Source organism: Fistularia commersonii, chromosome 16 (genome assembly GCF_037954325.1).
Source record: "Fistularia commersonii isolate RoL2024-O1a breed Wild chromosome 16, RoL_Fcom_v1.0, whole genome shotgun sequence".
NCBI lineage: Eukaryota > Metazoa > Chordata > Actinopteri > Syngnathiformes > Fistulariidae > Fistularia > Fistularia commersonii.
Window position 1 is genome coordinate 14,192,423 of NC_141299.1, and position 12,669 is coordinate 14,205,091.

Below are 12,669 nucleotides of genomic sequence, written 5' to 3' on the forward strand. Positions count from 1 at the left end.
CATGGAGGTTTTTCTCTCTCACCTGTTGTGCTTATTTTCCTTCTTCCTGCCTCACTTTACAATAAATAACTATTCAGTTTATCATATCTGAATGAGTATTGGTCAAAATCAAGTCAAACTATGTCGATCTGTCAACTGTGTGTAATAATCAGGGAAAACAAGTGTTTAGCAAAGTAAAAGGGCTCATGCAGTGTCATCAGAACAAGTAAGGAGAAAGAGAATGCAGCCATACCTGTCAGAGCACCGGCGTGGCTTGGAATATTAAACAGAACAACGTAGAAAAAAAAAAAAAAAGAAAGAAAGATGGGAAGGAACAGAAGAAGCAGAAGGCAAATGTTTACTCAGCCGGAGAGCTTTTCATTAGCGACTGGAGACGGACTCGGAAAGAAGAGACAAGCGCACAGAGATTAGGAATTTTTTTTTTTTGTTAACAACTGTATTGTGTTTAAAGTGCAGGGTTTTATGTACAAAAATACAGTTGCGTTGGCTTCAGCGCCCCAGAGAGACAGAGAGAAAAAAAAAAAAAAAAAAAAACAAGAACAGAAGAAAGGCACAAACTCTGGGGAGGAGAGCGAGAACAGAAAAGAAAAATACAGAACTGAGAGTGACTTTACAGAGATGGAGCTTTATCTGTCACGTAATGGACAGTTCTCAACCTTGGAGAGAAACTAATAGAGGATTTATAGATGAATACTAATGTTTAAAACAAAAAAAAAAAAAAATCAATTGAACAATTAAAGACATCCATATGAGAACCATCGCGCTGCACCTTCCTCAAAGAGAAAGACTCGACTCGGGGACTGAAAATTCAAATAAAAAGAAGCAAGGGAGGCTTGATGAGGCTGATTTCCACTGTTGTTGGTTTCCCCTGAATATGCCATCATCAGTCCCGACACTCATCAGCTGATTGGCTGCGCTGATGAAGAGGCCCTCGGATATCGAAGAGGAAGCGAGCCGACGCCGGCAGAGTCACGTCCTCTTTATCGAGTATAAGCTCCACCAGTGACTGGAAGCGCAGGAATTTATATTTTCCTAAAGCCTGGACGCGCTCCTCCCTCGCTCCGGCATCGCTAGTGTTTCTGTTGACCTTTAGCGGCCGCCGTAAGCCGTAGTATCTGCCCCCTCCAACACACACAGCAGACACTGAGCAAACTAACAGAGGACAGCTTCTTTCCATTCTTGTTTTAGGTCCAAAACATTCTTTATATTCAAAATGTGAGAAGCTATAACTCCTTAAAAAGCAGCATCTGGCTGAGAGCAGACCCTCGGCAATCGCCGACATGCGTACGGTATCATTCTCGCGTGTAGTCTTCATTACTGAACGCGATAAACCAAACGCTCTTCTTCTACGGGTGCCGGCGGGCTTTCACAACTCAGCTGGAAGTAACTTTTCATTGAAAGTGCTTCTGTGCCGCCAAAATATTTGGGGCCGCGTGGAGACATGACAGGATGAGCTGGGTTTATGTTTGATTATGAACACTCGTCTCAATAGACCTTTTTTCCTAGCCTCGTCCTTTGTTTCCCACTAGATAAATATACATAAAAGCTATGCGTGTTTCCATGTGACTATTCCCCTAGACTATTGCACATTATGTCACATCTCTACTTTTGAGTAAATACTCGATATTATTAGAAAACAATCAATGCAGTTCCAAACCCTCTCCTCTTACAATTCCGGATTTTCCCTACAACTGCAGGGAATATCATTAAATGCATAATAATTCCGACAACAATCATGACAGGAAGTTGATAGTGTATCATTAAAAGTAAAGCAGCTCCTGCCCCCTCCCCCCCCCAAAAAAATAAATGCATTTAACATTATTTACAACAGTCCTTAAACATACAGAATTTCTAGTTTTAAAAAAAAACAAACAAAAAAAAACAACTTTTTTTAAAATAGATTTTTTTCTGACCGGGTATTTCAACTTCACAATGGTAAGATGCTCCCCATCATACACACACACACGCACGCACACACACGCACAAACCATAAATAAAGAAATAAATAAAAAACAAACAAACAGGCCTTGAAAATAGTTAAGACTTCGAATGAGGGACAAATTTGCCATAAAACGATAGTGGCTGCATGAACATGAATAGGAATGTGTATAAATTAATACAGATTGGAGAAAATAAATAAATAAATAAAAAAACTTCTTTATCATTCAAAAGTCTTCATTATTGCAATACTGAAAAAAACCCTCGGTGGCAGTTATCAGAGGAAATGTTTGCAGAATTTTCTGTGGCTGGCTGCAGCACAGGACTTCTACTGCTCCTCGAACAGGAAGAGCCAAAGTTCCCTAATCGGCTAATAAGTCCCTGAACGCTGCAGAGACGGATCAGGTCGGGAAAGGTGGTCGGATCTGAGTTTAAAGGGACTCTGTAACATCTGTGGCAGAAAGTGTTACTGTTCATCTTTTTTGTGCGGAACAAGAGTTAACAGTCACTTGATTGAAACGGAAGAAGTTCCAGTTTGGAACAAAACTCTTCGGTTACATCCAGAGTCAATCGCTTTAACCCTGTCTTATTGATACGATCAGGTCGAGATTCAGAATAACGCTCAGGAGAAGGGCTTCGACAGGTGGTTTCAGTTTGATCCAGACAAAACAACTGCTTTTTGTTTTGTTTTTGTTTTTGTTTACACCACTCAAAGTTTTCCTAAAAAGTTTGCGTGATTATACCAATTTCTAGCTCATCTGCACGGCCAACTCTACAACCGCTTTTCTTCTGTTGACATCGTGCTTTGACACTATTCGTTCTCGTCTAGCTGCAGGCTAATAAACTCCTGCATGCACTTTCTATACTGCATCTCAGTGGGGCTATTGGTGCTATATTGACCTGACTGGCAGTACGGACCTTCTGCCTCTCGCATCTCTTCGTTCATCTTAGCCAGCCGCAACCTAGGGAGGAGATGGAGAGAGACCACATAAGTAGATTAGCATTTCTTACCCATGAACAGACTTTTGTTTGGGTTTGTTTTATCGGTCTTTTTCAGAATCTGCAACTTCACTTTACTAGTATCTCAACAACAGGCCATTCTTAGTACTGCAACAGGCCCGCGGCTCGGGTTGGTGTTATCTGATGGTGTGTTGACACCTTGTGGCAAAAAGCTGTAACTCTGGTTAATGCAGGCATTTCCACTAGCTTGGGATTTCGATAGATTTTTCTTTCTTTCCATTGGGGGTTTATTGAGTAATAAAAAAAACTCACGGGAAAGGCATTATTCCTTCGAGTATTAAAATCTCAGGCTACTGATTCCTCTGCCGATTGACTCTTACTGAAGAACTGATGTGAAGTTTGAATGGGCTGCAGCCTTTTCTCTAATTCTGAGGCAAAGACAGACAGACAGTGATGTTGTGAACGTGGAACTTACAATGTGACGATGTCGGCGTTGGCGGCTTCCACTGCTATAGCCAAAGGAGTTTTCTCGTCGATGTCTGCCGCGTTTTGATTTGCTCCTCTTTTCAAGAACAAACACACTTGCCTAAAACAGAGATGCAGGCTCAATAAGCTGTAAGTGAGTATTTGGTGTTGACAGTAGAGAGAGACGTTGTTGACAGACCCGGTGTGTCCCAGCATGGTTGCGTGGTGTAATGGTCCTCGACCCTGAGCATCCTGCTGGTTCACATTGGCGGCATTTTGTAGTAGAAACTCACAGGTGACCAGTGAACCCTGGAATTCAACGTTCATGCAACAAACAATGTCACTTTCATACGTTCAAGTGTTTGTACAGCAACTATTACAATTCTATTTAACCAAAACATGTCCACAGTGCTTACACCCTGCACCGCCATGATGAGTGGGGTCCTCTTATCTTCCTCTGTGTTGACCCAGTTGACCTCGGCCCCGTGGGCCAGAGCTTCTGCCATGTCCGGCAGGCTGCGTGTGCAGGAGGCCCAGTAGAGCTGAAGACCTGGACTGTACTCCTTGGGCTCATAAAAGACCATCTTCTTGCAGGGTGACGGAGGAGGTAAGGTGGCAGGCATGGGGGAAATTTCAGTGGGATCTAGAACAAGACAGCATATTAGAAAAAAAATTAAAGGCTACTAAATATAATGCCTAAACCAGCTGTCTAATACGATGATCAATATTGTTCAATTAAAATGGAAAATCTATTTTTTCTTGCATGAGACATTTTCGTATTATCGCTAATATTGTGCAATGTTATAGAAATTCATTCTAATAAATGTCTAATGAAGTCTCAAAATACTCTACTAGGCTATGTAAACAGTGTGTTTTGACTTTTTTGAGACATACCTGCATCTGCCAAGCTATTACTGGACGGGGTGTTGGCCAGCATCTCCCGACTCCCATCCGCGCTGTTCTGGATGCCACTGTCAGCACTTTTGACTGCAAAAAGAAGAATTAAGATCCTCGGTTGCTGAACGACACAGACATCGGTGACGGAGGGTATCGAGTACAGGGAGTACCTTCCTGCTGATTACCGGTACTTCAATTTTTAAATGATGACCAAAACAGAGCAAGATAAAAAAAAAAAAAAAAAAAAAACTTTTTGTTTTGTTTTTGTTGTTTTTAATTTCCATTCCCACTTCAAAAGAACTGCTTTTTTCCTGTCTGGCAACCGGTAACAGCATGTGGCCCAAATTTTTTTTTTTGCACTGGACATGTGGAAAATACAAATCAACAGGAACAGCCAGATGAGAGGTCCTCACCAATATTTCATGCTTCAGGTCGGCAAGTTGGAAGAACATGATGAAACAGATACAAAATGCAAACTGTGTGTGTGTATGTGTGTGACCAGACAACACCCCGCTGGGAAAAGCAAAATATGACACAATCTCCAAATCTTTCACCACGGGGGGAAGGGGGAGGTCCATTAGGAAACTTTGGGTTCGGGGTGACGGACAAAAGGATAAAGGTTTGCTTGTTCACAGCCTCTAAAGCAGGGGGGATACAGATGAACTAAGCATGGGGAAGCAAGCGAAAACATTAGGCAATTAGTACTTACTGCTCCTGAGCTTGGAGGAGGTGTCAAAGTAGGAGAAGAGTGAGTCAAGCTCGTCAGGACAGAAGAGAGAGTCCCGGCGGGCCTCCAAGCCACTGGCAACAGCTACGCAAAGGATGATTGAATTGTGGAAATTGGACACACGGGGTGTCAGGTGGGTTGCAGGGTGGGTTTGGAGGGATTTAATGTCAGCGGTAAGAGCAGGGATTAGTCCAGAAGCGGGGAACAGCCAGGGACAGAAAGACACAGGGCAAATAGGACAAAGAGAGGGAGAACGAGAGAGAACTGAGCAGAGTGAAAGCACACGGAGTTAGACTTCCAGTTGACATAGGAGGAGACAGGCTACAAAACAGAGGGAGGCAAAGAGAGCTTGGACATATGCTGTTCACGGAGAACACACAGTATGCCAGTGTGGGGAAGCTTCTTCACTTAAGCCCAAAAACACACCAAGCAGACAAGTAATGTTGCAACAGAGGAAATTGGCCATAAAGATAAATAAAAATCGCTGCTGCCAAAATTGAAAAAAAAAAAACAAACAAACCCAAAACATCTGAATTACTTGAGATGGATCCTGTTTTGGAGCGTGTTACTGTTTGAAATACTGGACACTATGATGGTATTGACACCCCACTGTTGTATCCAGTGCAGACAGTTTGTCTCATGTAATATTAAAATGCAAAAATGATACTTTTTATAAACTTTTTAAAACTTCAGTTGAGCTGCGCTGATGTGGTTATGACATGCGGATGTCACAGGTAACCACAGCCACAAGCCTTCGACGAGCTGGGGGGCCCTCAAGAGGTTTTGTGGTAAACCAGTGCAAAAGACACCTCAAAACATAAATACTGCATCTTTTATGTACAAAATGGTTGGATGAATGACAGTCCAAGTATAAGCGTGTAGTACACAGTCTATGATTGCATACACAAAACAGTTTCTATCTTCTCAATCCAAAACGATTAGGTTTCTCACCAAATCCCATCTTATAAAATATACGCTGTGATTGTGTTTTGGTATTCTGCAAAAGGAAAACATCCCAACTTTGGCAAACAATTCTAACCCTTTGAGTACTGTTCTGTAAAATAATTCATTTCTACAACTAACAGCTGATGGCTTCAATGTGTGATAAACTGGGGCCTGCTGATAGGAAAAGACAAAAAAAAAAAAAGGTTTTAAAAGGTTTGCTTAAATTTCAACTGACCAGACTGTCCGGAGGCGTTTGAACCAGGTCGCAATTTGGGGGTGGGTGGAGGAGGTCTTGGAGGCAGATGCTCCGAGCTGCTGCTGAGCCTCTTCTCCTGCTTGCTGAGAGAAACCACCTTGATCCGAAGCTCTTCATCAGAGGGCCGGCGCACAAATCGGTGATCCACGTACTTTGCTTTAATGTAGGCCTCGACCTCATGTCTAGGAAGAAAAAAAGCACTGGATTCAGTTAATCATTGACAAAATATCAGTATCTTTATTTTGTGGATTTTATCTTAATTACATTTACTGGCAAAATTCCATTCACAGATAAATGAATTACAGCAATGCACCTTGGGTCTCCTGGCTGAGGTTTCCTGGCTCCTAACTCTTCTCTTCTTGCCTCGTAGATCTGGTTAATTACTCGGTTCCCCAGTTCACACATTAACTATGAAAAGTGTTCAAAATTATGAGTTAATATGGCTGATGCATCAAACATGTAACCCTTGTTCCAGCTGTCGTTACGTATACGGATTGCATCTTACCGTATTTGTTGAATATGAGACAAACAGAGAATGGTGTGGATCAATTTAATGCTGTTAATGTACTTTCTAATAGCACAAAACTTTGACTTAGAGGTGGCAGGTTCATTTTTTTTACTGCAAATCACCATTTCAAAATTTACCTTAAGTAGTTCTGGTTCCCAACTATCCAAAGTCAGAGACCGGACCTTGGAGAAATGCACTCCCAGACTCCTGCAGAAGAAGAATAAGAAAGCATTAAAATGGTATGTAAATAATCAAAACTGATTATCATTGCTAGTATTACAGCAATGATACATAAGCGCAAGACTTCACAAGTGTGACCACAAGGCAGAGTGTATTTCTCAGATATCTATGCATTACTCAGAGAAAAAGAGCTCTGTTGTTGTACTACAAATGTATCTTCAAGCATCAAGTCTAAGTATAACAAATCTCATTAAGACGCAATAAAAACTTCAAGTATCGCACTTGAGATTGGAATGCCAGTACAACCACAACTGAAGATTTATTGAATTTATAGAGGATTACAGTAATGGGAAAAAAGCTTGTTACATGATGCATACAAAAGTTTTTCAAACAGGAGAATCCTGGGACCTGACACTTTAATTAGGATTAAACTTGGCTTCATGTTAGCTAAATATTTTATCTTGCCAAGTAATTAAATTTTGTCCCAACATCCCTTGCAGTCCGGATGTTCTGAACAGTGAGTTTACATTTCACAAATCCCTACAGACCTACTTGATTGTTATTGTTTTGTAAACACATAATTAACACCAAAGCCTTGACCATTATTAATTTCAATATCCAAACATCCCACGACTGCTTGCATCGCATGATGCTTTTCTTAACAAGTCACTGCACTTTCTCTTTGCATGAGTACAACTCTGAGTCTGCAAGTGACAAATGAAAATCCTTATAATCATATTATCCCGAATGTATCTGACCACTGCGCATCTTACATTTCTACTTATCTATGTTCAAATCCCTGGTTTAGCCACCATTTGAGAATAAAGCCAAGTTTGTTTTTTTTAATCTGCTGGTTTGGGAAACTTTCCATCACAACAGAATCTGCATGTTGGCGTACGTTTTGAAGAAATATTCAATCATCAGGTGTATACATTTCTGCGTGAATTATCAATGATATTGATAATATGAAAACCCTATGTAGTCTATGTGTCAAGCAATTGTAGTTTAAGCTTGATAACTTGTGTTTACCTGTGAATGCCAGAGCACTGTATACAAAGGGTGATACCCAGATTGATGCTGGCCCAGCGTGGATCCGCCTGGCCACAATCACAGCAGCAGGCATTGCCGGGGATAGCCAGGACCTTCTGCAGGGCACTCTCCCCTTTCAGTGACCTCTCCTTCAGCTCTCCACCGGAGTCCAAACTCCCCGTTGAAGTGGAGGATTTCCTGTCGAGCTTCTAAACAAATAAGAGGCAACAAAGTTCTGATTCACAATAAAGATGGGGAAAGATTTCTTGAAAATGATATGATGATATCATTTCTGTGGGGTTAACAAAGGAAAAATGAAAATGTTAGCACGGTAAAAAGCGAAGAAATAAACCAAAATAAATACATGGATATTTCTATGCTAGGTTACATACAGCATAGATTAAGCCATTGTTTAGATGCAATTATTTGTATGCTTGTGTGCGTATGAGAAAGAAAGAGAGAGAGAAAATGTATAAATGTATTTTTCCTTTTCCCTTGGGCTTGGGAAAACTTTGGCTTAGTCTACAAAACAAGTTGTATTTCTTGCAATTGATGCCTTTTATACACAGAAAACAATTGTACACATCAACCTATTTTATACATCTAATTGATCATCTAAAGATTTCCATTATCCATACAGAATCCTTTTTTTTTGTTTGTTTGTTTTTACCTCAGCATCATCTCCCTTGTCACGGAAGGCTGTGGCGATGCTGCTCTGTACTGCCTTGATCCAGGCCTGCCTCAGCTTCTCCGAGTCAGCTTGCATCATACAGCTCCTGCAGTGGTAAGCAGACATCACGCTACTGTTGTTGCATGTTTGGGTGAATGTGTGGTTGTTTGTGTGTGTGTGTGTGTGTGTGTGTGTGTGTGTGTGTGTGGGGGGGGTATTTGGCTATAAATCTAGAAACAATGTCAAAGTAGTATTCCTGGCTTGAAAGCACGGTATGAAACAGAAATAAAGGGCTGTGCGTGTACTTACTTTGTAGGCGACACGACCTCGAAACAGAAGCGGCGCTCTATATCTTCACAATGTTTAACCGTACATAGCCTCAGGTCTTCTACAACCACGGTGGGGTTGTCCTGAGAAAATAGTACCATATGCTGGGCTTCAACAACAGCAGTGTTTCAATTTGTAAGACATGAATGGCATAAACATGATGATGCGCGCATAGCACCTTTTGGTTTTCAATTAAATGTCAGTTCTTTAGAAAAATGACATTTAAGAAATCTTTAAGAAATTTCATTCAAGGATGAACTGAACTGCATCCTAAAGTGAACGTACAGTAAAAATGCTAAAACAAAGTATGTCTGAGATAAAATATCTAACATTTCTTTAAGCTAATCAAAAATGCTGAATGACATCTCGGTACTAATACATATTATGCTTTACCAGTTCGGCTACTCCCAAACTATTTTGTAAGATTTTTTTTTTACATTTATCACAATTTTTTTTTTACACATCATGATTGAGAAAACATTGTTAGATGCCTGAAAAACTTATGAGGCTCCTCTCACATCTACCATAACTTTAATCTTACTCATAGATGGCAATTATTACCACACTGCCACAAAAAATAAGGTAAAAAAATAAATGCACACACACACGCACGCACACACGCACGTGGATGGGTATATATTCACATACTGCAGTTGCTTATCCCCCTAATTTGGGTTGGCAAGTGTTACTACTCCAGTTAAAAGGAGGTATCTGTGCTAGAAGTCAATAACATACTAAATAATTATGGTTAGCGTGCAAGGAGTCATTTGACGTACCTTAAATTTCTTCTGGTAAACTAGCTGATTGTTTTGGATTGAGAACCAGCGCCTGAAAGGAGATCACATGTTCAGAAAAAAACAAAAAAAACAAGAAAAAAAAAAAACAAGGTCACATGCTGCACATGCAGAACCCATCAATGCAACCAAAAATGCTGTGCTATTAACAACACACTGACATCCTTTGAGAGTGGAATAGAGAGCGCAGTGAGAAAATACATTCCATTCTTCAAAATAAACAATAATAAAGGTCATTTTTAATGAGAATATTTGTGACATTTTTAATCCAGTGTAAAACACTCTCAGATGTTGACCATGGAATATGATTAGAAATTCAGAAACAAGTAAGTTTTGCACATCTGTATGTACTCTTCTATCTAAATCTAAGTGAAATCTTATGCTTTTACAACCCATAATCCACAAAATACATACAGTATATTTACCCGACTTACATGTTTAAATACAAAACATGATCTCTTCACTTTTAACATCTCTATTGGATCTTGGCCTCTGAATCAATTATTGTATCTCAGAATCCATTTCTCTGGATTAAGTTGGATTTTATAATGTGTTCACGGAGATGTTTTGGAGGTGTCCCGGCGTACCTGTTCCATGTCTTGAAGGCATTACTGGCCCTCTTGAACAGGTAACCCTCCATGGCGATGCCATTGTCTGCATCCACATTGTACTCCAGCTTGGTGTCGTCATTCGAGAAGTCCTTAAAAAAAGAAAGCAGTAGAAGTTGTCAATGACAAATAGAAAAGCATAAAAAGGATGCTGAGACCAAAAACTGTTTTACAACAAAATCACTTAAAAGATCCTTCCAAACCATTTTGTTCATCAAAAGTGAAACATGGCTACGCATTTCTCCCAAATTCATCTTCAAAATGATGTTTCAGGGCCCAAACTTAAAATTGCGCTGGGAGAGACTGCAATGTAAAGCATTGTCTTAACTCTGATTCACCTGTGACAGAATGCAAAAACAGCTATGGCTGAGACTTCTAGTTTTGATTTTATACAACTCATAGTTGTCAACTGGAACATAAATTTACAAAAAGATGCAGAAGGTTAGTTTTCAATCACGATGATGATTACCAAAGAAACGTGATCCTTTGGGCCGTCATGTGACTGTCCCTGTGTCCGGGCTTGTTTTAACTTCCTGACTAGTTGCCATACTTTCCTAAAGCCCTCCTAGCTTTCTCTGCTTCAAATGACATTGTACACTCTAATGCAAGCTCAAGTCTGTGTGTGTCTGTCTGGAGTCAAGTATCACCCAGTGTCACTGCCCAGCTTGTAGATATGGAACACATTCAACTTTCTTCACTGTTCAACTCCATATAGTCTTTTGAAGTCTTTAGAGTCTGATCACACCAACCAATCACATTCACTTCCAATTTTTTCCATTACACAATTCAATATCAGGACACTACAAAATAATTACAGTAACACAGGCAAAGTTGTTATGACAGTATCTTCTGTCCTCAGAGAATGTTTGAATTAGTGCTACAGGTTTGCATCAACTGGAATTACCTTTCAGTCCACTTAGTTGCACTCGACATAAGCATGTGGCAACTCAATTACTTACATTTCACCTTTGGGCGACCCACAACATTTGGTATGGTGCAAAAATAGATAACTCAGAGTTCGGTTTTAATTCACCTGGTTAATGTTATTCATACATTCACTCTTCGTTAGATCTGTATGTTTTCGATACTACTACGGTCTCTTCATAGTGCATTTTTTGTAAATTTGCGGGCTTATTTTGTTTTTCCTCAGACAGCAGATGGCTTAATGGACATTTCAGCCCACGTGCACCTCTTGTATGTTCACATGTACCTCTTACATCACACTCGGTGGATTAACAGAGGACACCATAAGAACTTAGGAGTCCAGGTGCCGTAATGGTTGATTTCTGTCTGTTCTGTTTCATGGTGACTGTTTTGGGGTGAGCCTGCCTCATGGCCATGGCAGCTGGGATAGGCTCTAGGCCCAGTTTGACTGAGTGCAACATAAGCGTCCCAGACAATGAATGAATAAATGAATGAATGAATTAATGAATATAGGAATGGAATGGCGAATGGAAAACGATACAAGGCCTCATGGAGCAAAGAGTAAAACACAATGCAGGAAGTCCATCTAGTTTTGACCTAGAAACCAGCTTTAGAAACCAGTAAAACAGGAGATAAGTAAAGCAAAATTCCACACAAAACATAAAACAGATGTTCATGGTCGTGGTAGAAAAAAGACCCGATGACTAGATACTTCAAAAATGAAGTGTTCAATTGCAAATCAAGTGCTGAAATGAAGCATTGAAATAAACCCCCTCAAAGTAAAGAATAAAAAACCAATACTTTCCTGTCTGTGTACATAAAACAGTTCGATAAATGAGGAGATTTATATAAATCAAAAAAAGAAAGAGGTTTCCTTGCCAGGTGATAGTTAATTAATTTATGATTTAATGTTATACCATTTTACTTATTATTTTTAAAGGCTATCATTTTTTCTGTCTGAAAACAACCAATGAGATTCTAAAGTGAAATTACTCCAAACGTGATGGCTGGCTAACATAATGGAAACTTTACCAAGAGCTTAACAAGTTAATCCCCAGCCCACCCCCAAAAAGCCCTGCGATACCGACATATCGAACACACTGACACAATGGCAAATAATTTTCCAACATGAAATTTTTCCAACAGGTTATTTTGGGTCCACAAGAGGAGCAAAGGTTACTGGGTAGCATCTGGATAGAAGAACCTAGAATGAAAAAATCAACGTCTAGAAATCCAACAAGTTCAGTCTTCCATTGGAAGTAGGACACGTAGTCTACAACAATTACTGAAATTCTAATGTATAATATCAAAATTTAAGCAATTCAACACGTAGCTAAAACACGGCAAAGGTAAGTAAGATGACTTATCAAGACAGCTGCCATTAATTCGTTGAAAAAATGTCAAAATACCCAATGGTGCAACCATACACAAATTATTTGTA

At 40.0% G+C, this 12,669-nt stretch overlaps 1 protein-coding gene across 5 annotated transcripts in view; it reads right to left on the reverse strand.

Annotated features, from left to right (window-relative positions):
• LOC147226029 (arf-GAP with coiled-coil, ANK repeat and PH domain-containing protein 2-like) overlaps positions 1-12,669 on the reverse strand; it is a 38,411-nt gene that overhangs the window by 1,792 nt on the left and 23,950 nt on the right. For 2 of the 5 annotated variants that reach the window (XM_086161616.1, XM_086161617.1), the window contains 14 exons: positions 10,284-10,396; positions 9,679-9,730; positions 8,885-8,985; positions 8,576-8,681; positions 7,906-8,114; positions 6,834-6,903; positions 6,502-6,596; positions 6,168-6,370; positions 4,970-5,071; positions 4,258-4,350; positions 3,780-4,006; positions 3,563-3,672; positions 3,374-3,484; positions 2,839-2,900 (listed from right to left, as the gene is read on the reverse strand). In XM_086161616.1, the coding sequence (XP_086017742.1) occupies positions 2,839-2,900; positions 3,374-3,484; positions 3,563-3,672; positions 3,780-4,006; positions 4,258-4,350; positions 4,970-5,071; positions 6,168-6,370; positions 6,502-6,596; positions 6,834-6,903; positions 7,906-8,114; positions 8,576-8,681; positions 8,885-8,985; positions 9,679-9,730; positions 10,284-10,396 (1,654 nt within the window). Of the gene's footprint in view, positions 1-232; positions 2,901-3,373; positions 3,485-3,562; positions 3,673-3,779; positions 4,007-4,257; positions 4,351-4,969; positions 5,072-6,167; positions 6,371-6,501; positions 6,597-6,833; positions 6,904-7,905; positions 8,115-8,575; positions 8,682-8,884; positions 8,986-9,678; positions 9,731-10,283; positions 10,397-12,669 lie in introns of all 5 variants that reach the window. The other 3 variants (XR_015107270.1, XM_086161614.1, XM_086161615.1) reach the window with 3 other exon arrangements.